This window comes from Haematobia irritans, chromosome 3 (assembly GCF_050003625.1).
Source record: "Haematobia irritans isolate KBUSLIRL chromosome 3, ASM5000362v1, whole genome shotgun sequence".
NCBI classification, from domain to species: domain Eukaryota; kingdom Metazoa; phylum Arthropoda; class Insecta; order Diptera; family Muscidae; genus Haematobia; species Haematobia irritans.
Genome location: NC_134399.1, coordinates 5,927,088 through 5,952,442, shown reverse-complemented (window position 1 = coordinate 5,952,442; position 25,355 = coordinate 5,927,088). Strand labels below are relative to the sequence as shown.

Genomic DNA, 25,355 nt, shown 5'->3' with positions numbered 1-25,355 from the left:
TTCTCCAAATCGTATTTTTTTTGTATCAAGTTCTACAATTATTTTTATTTTTTTTTTTTTAAACTCTTTACTCTTATTCTGTAGAATTTATTTCATATTTAGTATTTTCCTTCTGTGAGACTTATTTGGTATTTTATATTTTTATTCTGTGGGATTTATTTGATATACATATGAGTTTTCATTCAGGGGAAATTAAATTCGAGTTATATTTTTTGTGTTTTTTTCCGATGATTTCATGCTTTTGGATCGTTGAGGTGTGAATTTTTTATGTTGCTGTAGGCAAGATTCTGAATGCATGCGTTTAGTACAATTTATTATTTTCTCTGCAAATGATTTTTAACATACACGTATTTGTAGAGATCGCTCTGTAGATCTTTCCAAAATTTGGAACCAGTTTTTTTTTTTTGTTCGAACACACCTTCGCTAGCTCACGTTTGGTCTGGGATTCTCTCAAGCATTCAACTACATTTGCATATAGCTTCTCCAATACTCACTGAGTATTCTCCGCTGTCAGCAGAATACATTTTTTAATCTCCCGTTCTCTTACTCTCTCCATCACAGATACTCACACTATCACATAGTGTGGGCACAGAGAGACTCGTCTCTCTTCCATTCTCTTAGCATCCATTGTTTTTTTCCTTCTTGTGGAACCCATTTTAGTTCTTTTTGTTTTGATCACTTTGATATTCCATATTATTCAAGGTCGATGCCCTTTACTTTCACTCCGTTTTCTTTTACTTTCGAAACAGCTGATCTGAGGCAAAACTAGGTCGTTGGGTTTTCTATCTATTGAATGCTAAGTATCTTTTTGTTGAATGAAAGTCGATTAGGATTGTCGGAACGGATTTTTTTTGTTTTTTGTCAAACGAGGGGACAGAATATTAATTCGATTTTTTGTTGTATTATGTCCCTTAGGACTACTCACTCCTGGAGAAAATACATCTGGGTTTCATTTCTTTATAGTGAGATCTCATTATAATTCTGGTTAATGCATTTGGATTTGCTTTTAATCCTACAGTTTTAATACCGCCCTGTTTCTAAACAAAAAGTTTGTTTTATACCCAATATACATCATTGCATACGGAAAAGTATTACCAAATTTCTTTCAATTTGAATTTTGATTGGATTTCAGAAAGGGAATATGAAGGTGCCAGTTTAATTGATCAACTCAGGTTTTTTATTGTGATACAAAGTCAATCCCGAGATTTAGTTGTGTCACTCAACTATTTAATTGTGTCGATTAATTTTTTTAATTGACATTGGTGAGTGATACTATCATTTCTGTAATTGAGAAAACTTCAATTGAGAATTGGTTGGCTCGCCTCATTCCGTGACTGAAGACGCGAATTTTTAATTTTCTGTATGATCATAGCTGTTTTCGTGTCGTTTAATTGAAGTTTCGTTCGATCTTGGGGATCAGGGTTTTATTAAACTGTGTTATACAAGTCTGTTCTCTCTTTTTCGTTATTTGATTTGCTTTACCATGTCCCTTAATCGATTTATCCGTATTTCGGACAGGTTGGTGGAATTTGAAGCCAACCTTAATGATAAGAATGCCCCTTTGTCGTCATCGCTCCTCCTCGAGGCACATCTAGAGGAATTGAAAGGATTGTGGGGAGAAGTCAAACTCTCCTACGATAAATGCCTCCAAGATATCGAGGCCGAAGGTGAGGAGGAGGATGAGGACAAAGATGGCGACAAAGGATTTCCGTCCGAATTGGAAACTGTTAAGGGTAAATTCCAAAGTGCCTATATATCGTATTGTCGGTGTAAAGTACGATTATGTGAGCTTTTATCCGATTTCTCTTCTCCAATGGCGAATCCAAGCCAGCAGCCTATCTCGTCAAATGTGATTGAAAACATTCCGATACCAGGGGCTCCGTCCGGTTTTAAATTACCGCCATGTGAAATCCCAAATTTCAAGGGCGACTTTTCAACATGGCCCACGTTTAGGGATATATTCACAGCAGTTTGCTTGAATAATCCCAGGTTGAGCTCCGTTGAGAAATTGTTCCATCTCAACCAGCGGACACAAGGGGAGCCTCATGATATTGTTGGCAAATTCCCCCTTACTAATGGTAACCTTGAGATAGCATGGAAAAGTCTTTCTACGCGTTACGAAAACAAGCGGGTCCTTGTGAACATTCAACTTAAGAGCTTGTTTGGTCTCCCAGCCATTGCAACCGAATCTGGCGCTGCCCTAAAACGACTCCAAAGGGATATGAATACCATTATCTCACTTCTGAAGCAGTATGACATACAGGTCGACACATGGGACCCTATCTTTACATTTATATGTTCAAACTGTCTTCCAGATTCTACTCTCACCTTGTGGGAGCAAACCCTTTCCGATAAGACGGTTATTCCTAAGTGGTCCGATTTGGATTCATTCCTGACAAATCGTCATAAGACTCTAGAGTCTGTGTTTGAAATCAGGAAACAGGATCCAAACTTCACAAACAAATCCAAGCATCCAACTGGGAAATCTGGTCCATCGAATGTCAAATCATTCCAAACCAACGTCTCGGAACCGAAGTGCATTCTGTGCCCGAAAGAGTTCCATATAATTAGGAAATGTCCAAGATTCTTGAACATGGATCATACCCAAAGATTTTCCGAAATTAAAAAGAGCAATATGTGCATAAATTGTTTCTCGAAAGTCCACACAGTCAGGACTTGTAATAGTAAATACTCCTGTCGTGTTTGTGGGAAAAAACACAACACACTGCTTCATAATCCACAAAGTACCAACAGTGCCAATACTAATTCGAATGTTACAACAATTCCTTCTGCTTCTAAATCCATACAGTCCACGAATTCATCTAGAAGTGAGGTTGTGCATTCATGTTTTGCGGCCGGTTCTCAAGGGGTTCTGTTAGGTACCGCATTGGTAAAAGTTTGTCATCGTGGTTTGGTTTATATCGCCCGAGCTTTGGTTGACTCGGGTTCGGAGGGCACTTTTGTGTCCCAAAAGCTGTTCAATATCCTTCAGCTGCCTTTCAGGCGTACCAACGCGAAGATATCAGGGTTAAATAACACCATCTCCGCAGCTGTTCAAAAGGAGTGCTCACTTGTACTTGGGTCTAATGTTGACGAAAATATCCAGTTGCCTGCGACGGCACTTGTTGTTCCACAGCTCTCAGGAAAACTTCCGTCCAGCACCATCAATAGTAATTTCATTTCGTCACTTCCCAATCTTCCATTCGCGGATCCTAAGTTTTATGAGAAGTCGACAATCGATATCCTCTTAGGAGGTGATATCCTCCCATCCATAATGCTTCCTGGACTTCAGCGCCAGATCTGTGGTTCCTTAATGGCACAGGAAACCGTATTTGGATGGATTTTAACCGGGCCTATTCCAGATACTTCCACAAATCCATCTCCAACTATAGTATCGCATTTCTGTGAAATCTCACTAGATAAGGAGATTTCACGTTTTTGGGAGATAGAAGATCTTCCTAGGAAGAAATTCTCTTCATCTTCGGACAATTTTTGCGAAGAATTGTTTGTTCGCACAACGAAAAGAAGTAGCGAAGGGAGATACATTGTGTCTCTCCCATTTAAGGAATCATATCCAAATGAGATCACCATGGGCCAATCACGAATGATTGCAATGGCCCAGTACTTTCGAAATGAGGCTCGGTTGATCCGTAATCCATCTTTTAAGGACGAATATGACGGCGTCCTGGAAGAGTATGTCACTCTTGATCATATGAATCGAGTTTCTCCTCCTCCGGATGCTAGTAGTTTCGTAAGTTATTATCTCCCACATCATGCCGTAATAAGGCCCGAAAGTTCTACTACCAAAGTCCGTGTAGTGTTTAATGCTTCGGCTCCTACATCCAATGGAGTAAGCTTAAACGATGTTCTTCATACAGGCCCAATCTTGCAGAATGAGCTCATAATACTCATTTTGAATTGGCGACTATTCCGATATGTATTCAACGGTGATATAACCAAAATGTATCGCCAAATCTTAGTAAATCCAAATCAAAGGTCCTTTCAGCGTATCCTTTTTAGGAACAACCCGCAAAGTCCTTTGGAGGATTTTGAATTGAAAACAGTCACTTTTGGAGTAAATTGTGCGCCTTATTTGGCAATTCGCACTATGCTCCAATTGGCTGACGATGTCCAATCTAAATTTCCTAAGGCTAGTGAAATTCTTAGAAACTTCATGTATGTTGACGATGCTTTGGCAGGTTCTCATACTATCTCTGAAGCAATTGAGTCCAGAAATCAGCTTATCTCCGCCTTGAACTCCGCTGGTTTCGAAATGAGAAAGTGGACATCTAATTCCAAGTTAATTTTATGCGATATCCCACTATCCGATTTGTTAAATGCAGAATTCTTAGATTTCGACCACTCTAGTACTGCTAAGGCCTTAGGTATACGTTGGAATGCCTTATCTGATTCATTCTTCTTTGCGATCCAAAATTTTCCAACCTCGTCCACGTATACTAAAAGGGAAGTACTGTCACAGATTGCCAAATTGTTTGATCCAGCGGGGTGGTTGGCACCTTGCATAATTGTTGCTAAAATTATAATGCAGCAAATATGGATTGATGGTACAGGGTGGGATGAAAGGATAACGGCGGAGTCCTTAAGAAAATGGACATCTTTCCAAGCCAATTATCCTTTTGTTAACTCTATAAAAATTCCAAGATGGTTTAACTATTGTCCTGATAGTGAGGTGGGATTCCATGGTTTCTGTGATGCCTCGGAAAAGGCATACGCTGCTGCTTTGTATATCCGCATAAAAACTAAAAAGTCCATATCCACCCATTTAGTTGTTTCTAAGACTAAGGTTGCCCCAATAAAAACTCTGTCAATTCCAAGACTGGAGTTATGTGGCGCAACATTATTAGCGGAAATGATCGACCATATTATTCCACAGCTACGAATAAAGGACTTTACGATAAATTGCTGGACTGATTCCACAATTGTGCTCTCCTGGCTTTCTAAACCTCCGTGCTTCTGGGCTACTTTTGTAGCCAATAGAGTATCAAAAATCACGCAAATTGTACCGCCACAGAGATGGCACCATGTAGTGTCTGAACTCAATCCATCTGACTTGGCAAGCCGCGGTATGCACCCGCAAGATTTGATAGACAATGAGCTTTGGTGGCAAGGGCCACCATTCCTTAAGAATCCTGTGGCTAATTGGCCAATTTTCGATTTTGCCAGCGAGGCAACTCTGGATTTGGAAAGAAGGCCAGTCAAAGTAAACTTTTCCTACTTCAATGATTTTGAGGACGTTTTGGACAGGTTCTCATCACTTCCAAGAGCAATCCGAGTGATAGCTTATATGTTTCGTTTCTTTTATCGAACTCATCCAAAATATAAATCCAATTTCTCCAGACCTGTCAAAGATATATCCACATTTGAAGTTCTTTCAGTCCATATTAGACTTCAAATCATATGTCAAAAGTCCCATTATCCTACAGAGTATCATTCACTTTCCTGTAAGAAACGAATTTCGTCTTCCAGTTCTCTATTAAGCTTGAATCCATTTGTGGACGATGAAGGGATAATGCGTATCTGTGGGCGTCTCTCAGCTTCGCCAGCTTTAAGATACAATGAGAGGCATCCTATTATCATCCCTTACAACTGTCAGTATGCACGGTTACTCGTTAGATTTATTCATGAAGTTTGCCTTCATGGTGGAAACCAGTTGGTCTTACGACTAATCCGAGCGCAATACTGGATACCGAAAGTAAAAAATCTTATAAAGACAACAATAAATAAGTGCAAGCCGTGCATACTTTACAAACATAAATGTCAGACTCAATTGATGTCCGCTTTACCTCCTCAAAGATCCGAATTTTCTCGTCCATTCACTCACACAGGTCTTGATTTCGCTGGCCCCTTTGACATCAAGTCCTATTCTGGTCGATCATGTCGTATTTCTAAGGGATACACTTGTGTCTTTGTTTGTTTTTCTACTAAGGCGATCCATTTGGAAGCCACATCCGAGCTATCCACATCTGCTTTTTTAGCAGCCTTTAGTAGATTCGTTTCACGTCGTGGCTGCCCATTGCATCTCTACTCCGACAATGGGACGAATTTTATTGGTGCATCTAGGACACTAGCAAAAGAGTTCTTACAAACATCCAATCAATTAATTGCTTCCAATTATGCCCATCAAAATGTGACGTGGCACTTTATTCCTCCAGGTGCACCACATATGGGCGGTCTTTGGGAGGCAGGGGTGAAGAGTTTTAAGGCTCATTTTAAAAAGGTAGCAGCAAATTTTAAACACACGTTTGAAGAATTCCAAACGCTTCTTACGAGAATCGAAGCATGCCTAAATTCGCGACCTCTTTCCCCTTGCTCCCAAGAACCATCCGACCTTTCCGCTCTCACTCCTGGGCACTTTTTAATAGGGGCTCCAATTCTGGTTCCCATTGATCCTTCGGTGCAAGAAAATCCCATTTCCATTGTCAACCGTTGGCAAAGACTTAAGGCAATCCACCAGCACTTTTGTAATCGTTGGAAGGAGGAATACCTTAAGGAATTACACAAGCGTCATAAATGGCAACGACCCACCGACAACTTGCAAGAAAATACTATGGTAGTTATTAAGGAGGAAAACTTGCCCCCAAACTGTTGGCGCCTTGGGAGAATCAAGAAAGTTCATGCTGGAGCTGACAATCGTGTTCGTATTGCAGAGCTTATTACACAAAAGGGGACTATAACGAGACCGATTACGAAACTCGTCGTTCTCCCATTTGAAAATTCTGATAATTCAAAATAAAAAAATAAAAAACCCCGTTTTCAGACTTCCAATCAACCCTTCTTCTTTTGTAGTTCAAAAATGCGTGCCAACAAACGTCATCGTGGACAATCGACCAAACAGTCATATATTTGCCGGCTATGCAGAAAACCTCATCCTTTGCGGAAGTGTAAGCGATTCTTGAACTTAAACACCTTGAAACGGCAGGAGATTGTTCAAAAGTACGGCTACTGCCCTAACTGTCTGGCGCATGAGCATTCTGGAAACTCATGTTTCACGACAACCGGATGCCGATATTGCAAACAGCCCCATCACACATTGCTGCACGCTCATACACGCCTGGATAAGAATGCCAGCAACAAAAAACGGAATTCTAGTAAATCTGCGAAATCACCTTCTTCATCTGCGAAACCACCATCTTCCACCAAGTCGAAATCCTCTTCCATCGCCGCAAGCGCTGCAACATCGTTTAATTCGCCGAACACGACACTTTCGGCTATACTGAAGCAAAATGCTATCACTTTGCTGCCCACTGTTGTAGTCTCAGTTGCTACTAAACACGGAAACCGCACTTTAAGATGCCTCCTGGACTCCGGATCTAAATCCAGTTCTATCTCATCTACAGTCGCAGATAAGCTTGATCTGACCACGCTTACTTTAGAAGAGGAAACTATCTGTCCACTTACGTTAACGTCCACGCACAACGCAGATATTTATATCGAAACTGTTTTAAAGGTTAACAATCGGATATCCATTCATACTCCAAGCAAATCACTTCCGCGGTCATATGGCCAACATTTTTCCAATATGCTACTCGCCGATAAGGAATTTTACAAATCTGCTCCTATATGCATTATTTTAGGGATTGACGTGTATTCACAAATAGTAAGCGAAGGTTTCTTTAATAGAGCTGGCTTGCCAACAGCTCAAAACACAATCTTTGGTTGGTCTCTTTATGGCACTTGCGCTAATTCATGAACCTCTTATGTCGTATCAAAAATTCTTTCCCTGAAATTTTATATCACACACAAAACAAAGCACAGAAATATTGAAATGAAAACGTGAACTACCTAGGTTGATATATTTATCTATATATCCATTACCATTTAACTTTATTTCTTCTATGAATTGAAATTTCTTCTATTAATTCTAAATACTGAACTTAAAATATTAGATATAGAAATAATGTAATGAACTAATACTGTACCTAAATAGGAAAATGGAATTATTATTGCCTATGAATCGCTATTATATATTAATTGAAATTTTTCCTAAGGACATTGTTTGACAGCTACAATTTTATTGACTCACTTTGTTGCAGGCGCACTGCAAGGGGGGCGCAAATGTTTATGCCAAATAAACACCAATCTTTTCCCCATTTTTCGTTAACGCCCTAACATTGAATTCCCTATTGGGATTTCTAAAATCTCTATTTACTTAAAAGATACAGCTAAAAATAAATCGATAACAATACAAAATGACAACTAAACTTAACGATACTGTCAAGCAATGTCAAAGAACAACTTCCGTAAAAATCATAAAATCATTCTTTCTGTTTGAAATCAACATCCATACTGGTAAGAAGTCCAATGAAAAGAAATAAATCCAATTTTGTACAACCCATCTAAAATCAAACCTTTTGTGTTTTCTTTCGTTCCACTGTACTACTATTGGATCGTTTCCTACCATCTGGAGTACAAAGTCAACTATTACTCCAAATAGATTTGACTTTATTTCGGCTCACGAGATTCCACTTCTAACAGGTTGATCTTACTCCCACACACATACAGCCTTGAAGATAAAATTTTTGAGCCATTGGTAAGAGGGAATTGCAAGTCCATACTGCTATTTGTTGGAAAGTAGTTCTGATTTTAATAGACGGATGGACAGATAGACAGACTTCAACCAATATTTGATATTGCAAGATAATATTTTAAATCATCAGTTCATTGGGCTACAGCTCAAAACTATTATCATCTCTATATTCAAATTTTATAAATTCTCGCCGGACGGGAAGAAGAAATTTAAAGCAACTATTTCTATTTTTTTCAAAAGTTTGCTGGACTTTAATAGATGGATGGGCGCACAGATGAAGAACTCAATATTTGGTATTTAAAATCAAAACCAAATTTCAAGTCAAAACCTCTATTTGTTTGTAAACGTGACTTTAATAGGCAGACTGACGGACATACATACATAGAACGGCTAAGAAGCCCACCAATATTTGGCATTGCAAGATATTGCCAAAGGACGCGTAATCCTATTCTATAGCGAAAAGAGAAAAACCTTTTGCAATGAATATAAAAATGTTGAGTCGGTTAGAGAAAATTTCCAGCCAATAGAATGACATGGCTGATTAAAAATTTAACTCCATATCCTAAGCACGGTTGCCACAATTGGTAGAAATCTTCTAAACCTGGTAGATTTTTACTGTTTGGTATATTGGTGGAATTCTTGATTTTTTAGTAGATTTTGCAAAACAGTCCTTTCAAAATAAAAGCTACCTAAATTTTCTATAGAAATAAAATGTTGACAAAATTTTCTATATAAATAAAATTTTGAAACAATTTTCTATAGAAATAAAATTTTGACAAAATTTTCAATAGAAATAAAATTTTGACAAAATTTTCTATAGAAATAAAATTTTGACAAAATTTTCTACAAAAATAAAATTTTGAAAAAAAATTCTATAGAAATAAAATTTTAAAAAAAATTTCTATAGAAATAAAATTTTCTATAGAAGTAAAATTTTGACAAAATTTTCTATAGAAATAAAATCTTGACAAAATTTAAAATTTTGAAAAAATAAAATTTTGACAAAATTTTCTATAGAAATAAAATTTTGGCAAAATTTTCTATGGAAGTAGAATTTTGACAAAATTTTCTATAAAAATAAAATCTTGACAAAATTTTCTATAGAAATAAAATTTTGACAAAATTGTCTGTAGAAATAAAATTTTGAAAAAAATTTCTATAAAAATAAAATTTTGAAAAACTTTTCTATAGAAATAAAATTTGTTTTGTTTTGTTATTGTTGGTTTTGTTCTTTAAGCATTGTCGTTGTTTTTTTATTTCAGCTTAAAACCATACATTGACTAAACTACAAGAGTAGCTTAACCAACAGAGGAAAAGAATGTTTGTCAAATTTATTTGGGCAAAGCCCTATAGACTGCAAGATGGTTGGATGGACGCACGTTTCGGAATTACCACATTCCTCATCAGCATCCTCTACTTGCAGCAAAACTATCAACCAATTATCAGAATAAATTCAGGCAGTTTATTAAACCCAACAAAAACCACACTTGAACCCTCCGAAAAAAGGTTTTACATTGATAGCCGGCTTATGCCGAAATAAACTCGAAACAAACATATCTCTTTTCCTATGCCACTGTCAAATCATCCATTTGAATTCACATGGCTGGGTTTATTTTGAGCGTGCCTCCTCTTCTTTTTCCATTTGTTTTGTTTTGTTATTGTTGGTTTTGTTCTTTAAGCATTGTCGTTGTTTTTTTATTTCAGCTTAAAACCATACATTGACTAAACTACAAGAGTAGCTTAACCCAACAGAGGAAAAGAATGTTTGTCAAATTTATTTGGGCAAAGCCCTATAGACTGCAAGATGGTTGGATGGACGCACGTTTCGGAATTACCACATTCCTCATCAGCATCCTCTACTTGCAGCAAAACTATCAACCAATTATCAGAATAAATTCAGGCAGTTTATTAAACCCAACAAAAACCACACTTGAACCCTCCGAAAAAAGGTTTTACATTGATAGCCGGCTTATGCCGAAATAAACTCGAAACAAACATATCTCTTTTCCTATGCCACTGTCAAATCATCGATTTGAATTCACATATAAAATAAAAAAATAAAATTTTGAAAAAATTTTCTATAGAAATAAAATGTTGACAAAATTTTCTATAGAAATACAATTTTGACAAAATTTTCTATAGAAATAAAATTTTGACAAGATTTTCTATAGAAATAAAATTTTAACAAAATTTTCTATAGAAGTAAAATTTTGACGAAATTTTCTATAGAAATAAAATCTTGACAAAATTGTCTCTAGAAATGAATTGTTGACAAAAAGTTCTATAGAAATAAAATTTTGACAAAATTTTCTAGAGAAGTAAAATTTTGACAAAATTTGCTATAGAAATAAAATCTTGACAAAATTTTCTATAGAAATAAAATTTTGACAAAATTTTCTATAGAAATAAAATTTTGACAAAATTTTCTATAGAAATAAAATTTTGACAAAATTTTCTATAGAAATAAAATTTTGACTAAATTTTCTATAGTAATAAAATTTTGACAAAATTTTCTATAGAAATAAAATTTTGACGAAATTTTCTATAGAAATAAAATTTTGACAAAATTTTCTATAGAAATAAAATTTTGACAAAATTTTCTATAGTAGTAAAATTTTGACAAAATTTTCTATAGAAATAAAATTTTGACAAAATTTTCTATTGAAATACAATTTTGACAAAATTTTCTATAGAAATAAAATTTGACAAAATTTTCTATTGAAATACAATTTTGGCAAAATTTTCTACAGAAATAAAATTTTGACAAAATTTTCTATAGAAATAAAATTTTGACAAAATTTTCTATAGCAATAAAATTTTGACAATATTGTCTATGACAAAAAAATCTATAGAAATACAATTTTGACAAAATTTTCTATAGCAATAAAATTTTGAAAAAAAAATTTCTATAGAAATAAAATTTTGACAAAATTTTCTATAGAAATACAATTTGGACAATATTGTCTAAGAAAAAAAAAAATCTATAGAAATACAATTTTGACAAAATTTTCTATAGCAATAAAATTTTGAAAAAAAATTTTCTATAGAAATAAAATTTTGAAAAAATTTTCGACAGAAATAAAATTTTGACAAAATTTTCTATAGAAGTAAAATTTTGCAAAATTTTCTATAGAAATAAAATTTTGCAAAATTTTCTATAGAAATAAAATTTTGCAAAATTTTCTATAGAAATAAAATTTTGACAAAATTTTCTATAGAAATACAATTTTGACAAAATTTTCTATAGTAATACAATTTTAACAAAATTTTCTATAGAAATAAAATTTTGACAAAATTTTCTATAGAAATAAAATTTGGACAAAATTTTCTATAAAAATAAAATTTTGACAAAATTTTCTATAGAAATAAAATTTTGAAAAAATTTTCGATAGAAATAAAATTTTGACAAAATTTTCTATAGAAGTAAAATTTTGCAAAATTTTCTATAGTAATAAAATTTTGAAAAAATTTTCTATAGAAATAAAATTTTGACAAAATTTTCTATAGAAATAAAATGTTGACAAAATTTTCTATAGAAATAAAATTTTGAAAAAAAATAGAAATAACATTTTCTATAAAAATAAAATTTTGTATAGAAATAAAATTTTGAAAAAAAAAATAGAAATAACATTTTCTATAAAAATAAAATTTTGTATAGAAATAAAATTTTGAAAAAATTTTCTATAGATATAAAATTTTGACAAAATTTTCTATAGAAATCAAAATTTTGAAATAAATTTCTATAGAAATACAATTTTGACAAAATTTTCTATAGTAATACAATTTTGACAAAATTCATCATGACATTTTTTCCCCCAAAAATTCTCCTTGTGTATGTGTGACATATAATTTTATGTACTCGTATATTTTTTTCTTTTTTGTTCTCAAGCTTCTTGCGACATACTTTTTTTTCGTCCGTTATATACACTTTTAAGGCCGTTTTCCCCCTTTTTAGAACTGGGTCAAAATGCTTTTGCAAAGAATACTCAAGTCTTTGGCACTGATGGTTGAGATAGAGACGTCCTTTAGATTTTCGGTGGACGAAGAACATAAAAGATTATGATGTTGTGTAATATGTCGGTCCATGTATAATCACTATAGAGGATCTTTAGTGTTGCAGTAAAATGCTTTTGCCCCCCTCTTTACACCACCACCCAGCCCCGCTAAGGCTCATATGAATACATTGGATATAGAGTAAGACTTGCAAAAAACGATTATGGTGATGATGAGAAGAATGGCAGACCAAAAAATACAGAAATGAGAAGCACAAAAATAGCGACCATTGTAAAATGTAACTATTTTTATATGAAATTTCTTTTAAAAATAGCATTGTCAGGTACTTGAATTTAATAATCTAGATGAGAGAGGCATTTCTATATGTATACCGTTTCAATAGAAGTGCATGAAAGGACGAACAGGCAAATGCCAGGAAATGACCAAAATGATTGTGTGTGGGAAAAAATTCCTTCATGTGTGTGGGAAAAAATTCCTTCATCGTATCTGAGTTGTTGAAAATATTTGTGGAATTTCCGTTTTGTTTTTTCATTTTAAAATGGAGTAGCCAATTTTTAATTTTAAGATGATATAATTTTCTTACGGATATGCCGGCATACTTGACAAATACAAGTGGGCAGTTTGTAATTAAAAATAACTAGAATAGCTTTTAATGATTTTAATGGTTTTGATTTTTGATATAGGGGATAGATTTATCATAGGGAAAACGAGTGAAATCCCTAATGCAGAAATTAAAAATTTATTTTTAAATTTTATTTCTATAAAAAATTTTGTGAAAATTTTATTTCTATAAAAAATTTTGTCCAAATTTTATTACTATAGACAATTTTGTAAAAACTTTATTTCTATAGAAAATTTTGTCAAAATGTTATATTATATAGTATATTAATATTGACCATATGACCCCATTTTTAATTAAAAATTAAGGGGTATGCAACACGGTTGTCACTCGAGCCATAAATAATCTACCAAAATTTGGAGAAAAATTACCAAAAAAACTACTAAACAAAAAAAAAAAATTCTATAGAAAATTTTGTCAAAATTTTATTGCTATAAAAAATTTTGTCAAAATTTTATTTCTATAGAAAATTTTGTCAAAATTTTATTTCTATAGAAAATTTTGTCAAAATATTAGTTCTATAGAAATTTTTTTCAAAATTTTATTGCTATAGAAAATTTTGTCTAAATTTTATTTCTATAGAAAATTTTGTCTAAATTTTATTTCTATAGACAATTTTGTCAAAATTTTATATCTATAGATAATTTTGTCAAAATTTTATTGCTATAAAAAATTTTGTCAAAATTTTATTTCTATAGAAAATTTTGTCAAAATTTTATTTCTATAGAAAATTTGTGAAGAACCTCTTAGTTCGAGAGGAATAATTTGTAAAATCTACCAACGTATCAAGAATTCTACCAATCTACCAAACAGTAAAAAATCTACCCGTTTTGGTAGAATTCTACCATATCTGGTACGCAATCTTACAATTTTGAGGAATACCGGTCCAGACTCAATTTCGACTTAAAGTCCTTTTGGTTACATATGTTATTTATCTTCGTCTTCATTTTTCCTCGCTAAAACTTAAAGGCTCATTTTTAATTTTTGGTAGATTCTTTAGCTTCCATATATTTGATTTGTTGAGATCTCAATTTATTTTTTAGTCTTTATTATAAAGACTCCATATTTTTATTTCACTTAATAACAATTTTAAATATTTTCTTATTACAGATGTATGCCATAACCCGTCAAGCCAATCTATTACAACGTCTGGGTGATTTGGAATGTCTAATCCTGCTGGTATCCTGCATTTGTCACGATCTCGATCATCCAGGCTACAATAACATTTATCAGATAAATGCCCGTACAGAATTGGCATTACGGTAGGTATCTGGTAGCCAGTAACATAAGTAGCTATATATGGAACAAAACCACAATGTCCTTCAGAGGACACTCCATATGTCTACACTCTCATGTGATGACATGTGGTGATATCCTTCAGGCATTAAACGCATTGTCCCATCTCAATCAATAAATGTCAATCAAGCTCAGATGCAGTTTAGGCTACATGCTATGGTATGGTATGGTCACAAAATGAAAGCCTTAGGATTAGGAGCTATGGCTCTAGGGATTTATGTGTTAGCAGGCGAAAATTGCATAAACATGATTGTAACGAGGAGCATGGCTATGCAGATTAGTCCATAAAATCCATAGGATTGCAAAAATTTCGTGTAACGAAATAACTTGGATGACTACATGGTGAATGTCTTGCCTGGGGAGAAACACTTTTTAAAGGTCTTTAAAACAGTCATTCATTTGCAAATAAGGGAAAGGGAGAAAGATTTTTGGACGAAATCAATTATTGTGTATATTTCCCAGAAAATATATTTTTCAAAATTACAAATAGCACTACTCTTGAAATATTGATAATGGTAAAGTGCTTTTAAATGTCTGTCAAAGTAAGACTACAAGGACATTGCTATACATATATTCTCAACACTTTTGTGGTCACCATTGCTCTTGTATTCCCTTAAAGAATTTTATATATTTTTATGTATTTTGTTTTCTTTTTTGCAGGTACAATGACATATCGCCTTTAGAGAATCATCATTGCTCGATAGCATTTCGTTTATTGGAACATCCAGACTGTAATATATTTAGGAATTTTAGCCGAGAAGCATTCAAGTAAGTAATTGCCACATCACTTTTTATTTAAGCCAGCATACATTTTAAATTTAAGACACAAAACTTAAAGCAAATGAAAGGATTTAAGACACAAAATTTAAAGCAAATGAAGGGATTTATATTTATGAAATTAATTTTTGGGTCATGTATCGTATGAGTTATAATAAAAGAATTACTCATGGTTGCGTATGTTTACTTGAAAAATACAATGTTCATACGTTCTGATGCAGACTATAAAATATTTGCAAAATTAGGCCCAGAAGTATTTTGGAAAAAGTAGTGACCCACGATTTCATGTGTCTATAAGGAATTCAAATCAATTTTAAAAATGTTGGTTGTCCAACATTTGTTATTTGTATAACATTTAAAATTAAAGGGCACTTTACTATTAAAAACTCCCCATTTATGCGAGTTTTAGTTTACTTGTACAGTGGATTGTATGATTGTTATAAATATAATTGACCCTGGATGCGTATGATAGATAAAAATGTATACGCACCCATATCCAAGATAATTTATATTACTTATACGAAACCATGTCTATTTAAAATGTACAAATTTAATTTAGCCTAAAATCACAAAATGCTTAGTTTTCTTTACATGGAATATGACATTTGTACAACATTAGATTTGTCTAAGAATTTTTGAGGTCAAGAACTAAAACAAAAAATAAAAAATTAACCTCAATAACATTATCCCTATATATATATGAAATCCTTCCATCCATCTTAAATCTTTCCAAAAAAAAATATGAAAATAGTTATGCCACAATTATTTTCTTTTCCATTTCCCATTTTTGTTATTCAATATTTATCTCTTTAGTGGTATTGGTTACAGTTGAATGGCTATGCTTGAACGAACAAGTTTTCCAAATCCTTTTTGGCCATTCCAATTTTATTTGTTGAAAGTTGACCCTTGTTTTGTTGTGTGGATAAAACTAAAAGTTTTCGGTAAATATCCTTGACAGCATGCAAACACATGCAAATTTAATTTGCAAATTTTGAGAGATATACAATATAAATTGTGAAAATAAAAACTACGCAACAACAGAAACACTTGAAAGGTATAAAGAAATATATAATCCAATCAAAAAAAAAAATATATAAATCAAATTGGCATATATGGGAGGTTAAGTTTGACTTCAACACCAATCACAAAAAAGACAAAGAGAAGAGGTATCATTCAAGTCCAAAAAACAAAATGCGATGCTTTTGATATCACCAAATATTTCTATTTGCCTTTGCCCTTAAATATCTCAAATTAGCTCACGATCTACAGAAGATATTGAAATTTGAAAAATCTTCCCAGTTTTGATCGTAGAATCTGCATCCAATAATAATCTGCTTGGAAAACCAGGGACATTTTCGGTCATTTATAGATCTTTGCTTAGTTTTCAGCATTTTAATAATGACTCTTTCTCTTTAGTCAAATTAAAATAAAATAAAATCAAGGACAATGGTTCGTATGATTATTACACATATAAATAAAAACATATTTCATCCGCACCCTTGTTCAATGAATATTAATATTACTTATTTGCTTCTATTTCCCAATTATACTTAGTAAAAGCTAAGCCAAGATAGGCTCATCGGCAGGTATCTCAGAATCCTTACAGAAGGAAATTTACATTTCTAATAGGAACACATTTTCCGTAAATACTGGCCCACTGAATCTGGGTATCATTAACTTGCTGACTTATTGCTACACCCCATAAATATATTCCTTTCAATTATTTTATTATTAATTATTTTAATAATTAATAATAATAGAATAAATTTTATTAATTTATCGTATTATTTGAACAAATTAAAAATGTTAAGACCAGCGTGCGTATAATTATTGTAATAGAAATATTTCATACGCACCCTAGTTCAATTAATATTAATATTACTTATTCGCTCTTATTACCTAAAAAACTTAGTAAACTTTATAGGACTTTTTAAAATTAATAATCGCTATAGATTTGTTTCGCTTCATCAGACATGTCATCGAATTATATTCCAATTATAGTCCCATTTTAATTATTCCATTGAAACTTTCAATACACTAACAAGTACACGAAGCCCTTCAAAACACGTTCATTAGAGACCCATTGAAATATCACGAACTTGGAAAATTATGTCGAAAGCTCTTCAATGCCTACTTCAAATGTAGTAAGTTCACAAAAAAGTAGACTCATTTCCATGTAAAATCCATATAATTATCATGTCTTCGTTTTTAAATCTTTTTATTATGTTACAAGTGATTTTCAGAAATTACCACCAATTAATAGCTATAATAGGTCTAAGCACACACACACGCTCGTGCTGAAAATGTATGTGTGTGTTTTTATTCAATTATAACAGTTTATGTAAATTTTCTCATTAAATGTTAAAATGAAAAACTTTTTCTCCCTCTCTCACACACTCTCTCTCTCTCACTGTTATCCTAAGTCTTAATCTCTTTACAAGCCTCTTCACACGCATACAAAAACAGTATGGCTTTACCCCCTCCCCCACCACTTGAGTTGGGAATCTTTTGAGATTTTTTTCTTATCTAAATCGTTATTTTAGAATGCCTACTAATACATACATACATATGTCTTACCAGAACATATACAGATAACCATACCTATTAGCATTTCTAAATTGCATTTAGGGCAAATTGAATTTCTTCAAATTTTGCCAGCAAATTGCATTAGCATAGGCAAGCACATGCATAAGTCAAAGGAAGGCAAAACTTTGTCTAAAGTCATAAATTTAATTTTGTATGCAATTAGATTTAAGTGTAAACTTATGCTTATGCTAACTTTGGGATATTAGAAGGGGGAGATTAAAAAATCTAAAATAAAAACAAAACTAAAATTAAAAAAACTAAATTAAAGAATTTTTATTTAAAAAACTTTCGATTTTTTTAGACTATTTCTTTCCACTTTAAAGGTGGATATTATGTTCTAGTTTAGGCGCTAATATCATAATTTTTTCACTTACTTTAATAATCAATTTTAAAGAAAGAATATAAACTTTATTAAAAGTTCCTTTGGGCTCTTCCCCATCAATTTATATTAAAATTTGCATCAAAGAGTTATACTTTTATACTTTTATTTACTGATTTATTTTTAATTTTAGCGGCTAATCTCGAAGTTAGTACTCACCTTAATGTCTCAAACATATGAACCAAATATTTTATCTTTTAATTTCAAACCAAAAAAAGAAGAATGTCGTATTTTATATCAGAAGAGAAATAATTTTATTTTAATATGAAACTATTTTGGGATCTAAGTTATTTCATTTTGTAATTGTTTTATAAGGTACAGTAAATATGCTGGGGGGGGGGGACAAAAATGGAAATGAATCAACATATATACAAATTATTGTGGACATAGTTGAAACCAGAGGTTCATTTTTTTAATTTGTAATAATTTTTCCAAAATTCAAATTAGAGCTTTTTCCTAATACATTCAATGCGCCTCTTGTCACTAACTAATGCATAAATATGCTTTTGGCCACCAGGACGTATGAACATTCTTTATTAGGAAAAGTTACAAATTATTGTAGACATAGAATGGGAATTAGAAACCAGATGTTCATTTTCTTAATTTGTAATAATTTTCCCAAAATTTTTCTAATAAATTTAATGCGCCTCTTGTCACTAATTAATGTATAAATAGTTTTTTTGGCCACCAGGGCGTATGAACAATATTTATTAGGAAAATTATACTCACCAGTGTACCCGAGTATATTATTCATACGCACCCATAGCCCGTAATATTATTTTGAAAATTTCTTAATATTTAAACTGATATTAAAACAGTAATATGAACAATGTAAAAACCAGAGGTTTATTTCCTTAATTTGTAATAATTTTTCAAAAATTCTAGTTAGAGTTTTTTCTAATACATTCAATGCGCTTCTTGTCACTAGCTAATTCATAAATTTTTGGCCTCCAGGACGTATGAACATTATTTGCTAGGAAAAGTTACAAGTTATTGTGGACATAGTTGAATGGGAATTAGAAACCAGAGGTTCATTTTCTTAATTTGTAATAATTTTTCTAAAATTCAAATTAGAGATTTTTCTAATACATTCAATGCGCCTCTTGTCACTAACTAATGCATAAATATGATTTTGGCCTCCAGGACATATGGACATTATTTATTAGGAAAGGCATACGCACCAGTGTACTTGAGTATTTATATTATTCATACGCACCCATAGCCCGTAATATTATGTTGAAAATTTCTTAATATTTAAACTGATATGAACAATGTAAAAACCAGAGGTTTATTTTCTTAATTTGTAATAATTTTTCCAAAATTCAAATTAGAGTTTTTTCTAATACATTCAATGCGCCTCTTGTCACTAGCTAATTCATAAGTTTTTGGCCTCCAGGACGTATGAACATTATTTGTTAGGAAAAGTTAAAAATTATTGTGGGCATAGTCGAATGGGAATTAGAAACCAGAGATTTATTTTCTTAATTTGTAATAATTTTCCTAAAATTTAAATTAGAGTTTTTTTCTGATACATTCAATGTGCCTCTTGTCACTAACGGATGCATAAAGAAGTTTTTGGCCTCCAGGACGTATGAACATTATTTATTAGGAAAAGCATACGCACCAGTGTACCTGAGTATTTATATTATTCATACGCACACATAGCTCGTAGCATTATTTAGAAAATGTCTTAATTTTTAGAGGTTTAGAGGTTTATTTTCTTAATTTGTAATAATTTTTCCAAAATTCTAGTAAGAGTTTTTTCTAATACATTCAATGCGCTTCTTGTCACTACCTAATTCATAAGTTTTTGGCCTCCAGGACGTATGAACATTATTTGTTAGGAAAAGTTACAAATTATTGTGGGCATAGTTGAATGGGAATTAGAAACTAGAGGTTCATTTTCTTAATTGGTAATAATTTTTCTAAAATTCAAATTAGAGTTTTTTCTAATACATTCAATGTGCCTCTTGTCACTAATTAATGCATAAATAGGTTTTTGATCACCAGGACGTATGAACAATATTTATTAGGAAAAAGCATACGCACCAGTGTACCTGAGTATTTATATTATTCATACGCAATATTATTTAGATTTTTTTTTAATTTTTAAACTGATATTAAAAAAGTAATATGAACAATGTAGTAGCATACAACACTACTACAGTTCATACAATCAATATTCGAGACACCCAGAATTAGTCACCTTAGAAAAACTCAAGAAAAAAAAGACCAATTTTGTAATAATTACTAGTTCTTTAATATATGACTAATTAATGAAGTTTAAATTATTTTTAATTTAGATTCATTAAATTAACTTTAAAATAAATACCTTTTAAGTTTTCCAGGCAACAACGCAAAAAGTTTTGTGTGCAAAGTTATAATGTTTTATCATTAGAATAGAGCTTTTTTGGACAAATAAGGTGAAAAATTTTATTTCTGAAAGTTACTCAAACGAAGTTGCCTAATTCAAAATTTTAGACCTCGGTATATATTTCAACACTGACAGAAAAGCGTTTCGATACCCTCAAGTATAGGTATGGCGGTGCGAGATTGTTTATTTATGTCTTATATGCTAAGATCTCCTTATATGCTAAAATCACCTTTAATGTTAATTTTTGTCATAACAAACACTTTCGATTTTTGTCGTAAACAACTTTGAAAGCAAAATTAAACATTTCGATATTTTATGTGATCTTCATATTTGGCAATAAGCTTCATCATAGCTTATGTTAAAACTGCTATAGTAACTCGATACTCTTGTAAAAGTTTAAAAGCATACAGTATCCGCCACCAGAAAAGATACAAAGTCCTTAGCAATGAATCTCTTTCGGTCATGCAATTTAATCTGCTTAATTGAAAGTGTTTACGATTACTTTGTCATACTATAACAGATAAAAGAATATTTTATATTGAAAGCTGCTACGATTAACGCAACAACGAGGAGCCCCCTCCCCACTTCTCTTTTCCAAACTTCAGAGAAAGCCAAAATGTCCTTAAGGAATTCCAAGGACGCCACAGGCCAGCATCAAGTAGCGTTTTGTTGCAATACTGTTGACGAAACTATGGGATTTGTGTCGCTTTTTATGGCCAATGGCTGACGATGGCTATGAACTTGTGCTGGTTTTCCATTTGCTTGTGTGGTAGCTTAAGCTCAAAAGCCATTTCGAAATATATATATTTCATTTTCTTTTATGACAGTTTATTTGCTTTTTCCTACAGTTTTTCTATGCATTTTCCTTCTACCTCCAGAGAGCAAGAAATTTTATGGCAGAGCACAATTGCAAAAGTTGCGCTTCTTTGTCATTCCCTCGATGATTTTGCTTTTCATTTTGGTGAATTTTGTCCATTGGCATCATAGCAATAAAATTTAAGTTTCAACTAAATTGTTAATGGGGTTTATTTTTAGTTTAAATTGCATATAAGACAAAAGTGCAAATTATCCCTTTTTTTGTACATGATTATTGACGTAAATAATATAATCATAAAAATATCTATGACGTCAAAGAAAACAAAAGGGGGAAACTAATGGTTTTGAATACTCTAAATATGTAACATTTATAGAGTTAGTTCGTTTTCTTTATTTGATGAATTATACGCACCCCTGGGCATACAATTATTAACGCTTATACGCTCCCTAAGGTCAAAACTATAAATTAAAAAAATTATTGTATCAAGACAAATTAATATAGCAGAGAAGGGAAATCTTATCTGCAATCATTCTAGCATTGAAATTTTCTTAAAAGATTTATTCAAATAAATTATTAACTATGGCGTTATTCTTCTTACTTGAAATTATTTTTGTCCACACATGCGTATGAGTAATCTTGCATAGAGCAATCATACGCATTGATAAGAATAAATTTTATTAATATAACTAATACGCCCCCTTAGTCCTCTAATTTATATTACTAATACGCAACCTAAGGTCGGCAAAAATAAAGCAATATTGTTAATCCATAGGAATTTATCTGTTAAATATACTAACAAATTTATTTTTATAATAGCCTAGATGATCTTATTAAACTACAACTTGCCATGTGTGCATGAACTTTAACATTATAATAAGGAAATTTTGTAATTATAAATAATTGCAAATAAAAACAATTTTTAATTAATTTCAAAATTTTTGTATAAGTTCTATTAGACTCCAATTCTTGCAAGGGTCTGTAAAACGTCTAAACCCCTTATCATGCATTACAAGTTTTTAAACAAATTTCCCAATATATTTTTAGTTTATTTTTGTATTAATTATATCACTACCAAATATATATTTACAAATAAACACTCAAACTTTCTCAACAAGAATGTATTCAAACAAATTATTAACTATGGCGTTATTCTTCTTACTCCCATTTTCATGAAACTCCGTTAGTGATATGTCAGCTAACGAACTTGTAAACCGTGATATATACATATCTGTCATCTTGACTATATATTCGATATGCCAGTTAGAAACTTAACTGCTCAAAAATTTTCAGTTAAAGTTAACCGGAGAAGAGATTTTTCCATTTTTTTGGCAGTTAAAGTCTAACGGAGCTACATGAAAATGACCGTTATTCGTATATTAATTCCTTAGTTATTTTAAATTATTTTTGTCCAGACATGCGTATGAGTAATCTTGCACAGAGTATTTATACGCATCATTTTCAATTTTATTTATATAACCAATAAGCCCCTCCAATTCATAGTACTAATACGCAACGTATGTTCAGCAGAAATAAAGCAATATTTTTTTATTCATAAAAATTGATCTTTCTAATCTACCAACTAATTTCGTTTTACAATAACCTAGACGATCTTTTTCAACCTCATCTTACCATGTGTGCATGGTTTATAACATAAAAATGAGGGAATAAATAAATACTATTAAAAAACAATTTTAATTAATTTTACAAATTTTATATATGTTGTATTAGACTCCAATTCTTCCTTTAAAATGTCTTAAACCCTTCCCAATTCCTTAGTTATTTTAAATTATTTTTGTCCACACATGCGTATGAGTAATCTTGCACAGAGTAATTATACGCATCATTTTTAATTTTATTTATATAAATAATAAGCCCCTCCAATTCATAGTACTAATACGCAACGTATGTTCAGCAGAAATAAAACAATATTTTTTTATGCATAAAAATTGATCTTTTAAATCTACTAAAAAATTTCGTATTACAATAACCAAGACGATCTTTTTCAACATCTTCCTACCATGTGTGCATGGTTTTTAACATAAAAATCAGGGAATAAATAACAACTATTAAAAAAATAAAACAATTTTAAAATTTTAAATATGTTGTACTAGACTCCAAATCTTCCTATAAAATGTCTTAAACCCTTCTGATGTATTACAAATTTTTACACAAAGTTCCCAATATATATTTTTTAATATTAATTATTTCACAACAAAATGTCAATTTATTTATAATTCTCATTAATTATTCGCCCCCTTTGCGTTCGAATTGATATTAACAGGTTGGCTAATAAGTCCCCGGTCTAACAAAGAAAAACACATTTTTTCAAAATTCGTTTTTATTATTCAACATAGTTCCCTTTAAGAGCGATACAACGAATATAACGACCTTCCAATTTTTTGATACCATTTTGGTAGTACTCCTTCGGTTTTGCCTCAAAAGAGGCCTCAGTTTCGGGGATCACCTCTTCATTGCAGCCAAATTTTTTCCCTGCGAGCATCCTTTTGAGGTCTGAGAACAAGAAAAAGTCGCTTGGGGCCAGATCTGGAGAATACGGTGGGTGGGGAAGCAATTCGAAGCCCAATTCATGAATTTTTGCCATCGTTCTCAATGACCCGTGGCACGGTGCGTTGCCGTTTTGCCGCGATTTAGACCTTCAAACGCGCCAATAACGCCATATAATAGTCACTGTTGATGGTTTTTCCCTTCTCAAGATAATCGATAAAAATTATTCCATGCGCATCCCAAAAAACAGAGGCCAATACTTTTCCAGCGGACTTTTTAGTCTTTCCACGCTTCGGAGACCGTTCACCGGTCGCTGTCCACTCAGCCGACTGTCGATTGGACTCAGGAGTGTAGTGATGGAGCCATGTTTCATCCATTGTCACATATCGACGCAAAAACTCGGGTGTATTACGAGTTAACAGCTGCAAACACCGCTCAGAATCATCAACACGTTGTTGTTTTTGGTCATATGTGAGCTCGCGCGGCACCCATTTTGCACAGAGCTTCCGCATATCGAAATATTGATGAATGGTATGACCAACACGTTCCTTTGATGTCTTTACGGCATTTGCTATCTCGATCAACTTCATTTTACGGTCATTCAAAATCATTTTGTGGATTTTTTTTGATGTTTTCGTCGGTAACCACCTCTTTCGGGCGTCCACTGCGTTCACCGTCCTCCGTGCTCATTTCACCACGCTTGAATTTTGCATACCAATCAATTATTGTTGATTTCCCTGGGGCAGAGTCCGGAAACTCATTATCAAGCCAAGTTTTTGCTTCCACCGTATTTTTCCCTTCAGAAAACAGTATTTTATCAAAACACGAAATTCCTTTTTTCCATTTTTTTCACAATAACAAAAGTTGCTTCACAAAAGACGCTCTATCTCACAAACTAATTGACTTATAGACGTTACATTTAGACACGTATCATTTGAAGGTTGGTACTATACAAAAATAATATGCATTTAATACTAGCGACGCCATCTATGTGTCAGACCGGGGACTTACCAGCCAACCTGTTACTAATACGTAACATATCTGCAGCAGAAATAAAACAATTTTGTTTATCCTTAAGAATTGATTTTTTAAATCTACTAACAAATTTATTTTTACAATAATCTAAGCTATCTTATTCCATCATACCATGTGTGCATGGGTTTTCACATGAAAATAAAGGAATCTTGCAATTAGAAGATATTTTTATATGAGGCAAATATAAACCAATATCAATATAATTTAACATTTGTATATACTTAAATTAGACTTCAATTCTTCCGAAGATTTGTAAAGTGTTCAAGAACCTTATAAATTTTTTTTCCGACAAGTTCCCAAAATGTTTTTAGTTTTTTTTAAAATTCTTTCATAACAAAAAGTACGTTTGCAAAAAATCAATTTATTTACAATTCTCATTAATTATTCGCCCCCTTAGTCCTCGAT

The 25,355-nt window shown here is 32.2% G+C and overlaps 1 protein-coding gene across 1 annotated transcript in view; it reads left to right on the top strand.

Annotated features, from left to right (window-relative positions):
- Nucleotides 1-25,355, top strand: part of Pde9 (phosphodiesterase 9) — a 369,167-nt gene that overhangs the window by 321,986 nt on the left and 21,826 nt on the right. The window contains exons 7-8 of the mRNA XM_075299122.1: nt 14,292-14,443; nt 15,138-15,245. Coding sequence (XP_075155237.1) covers nt 14,292-14,443; nt 15,138-15,245 — 260 coding nt within the window. The remainder of the gene's footprint in view (nt 1-14,291; nt 14,444-15,137; nt 15,246-25,355) is intronic.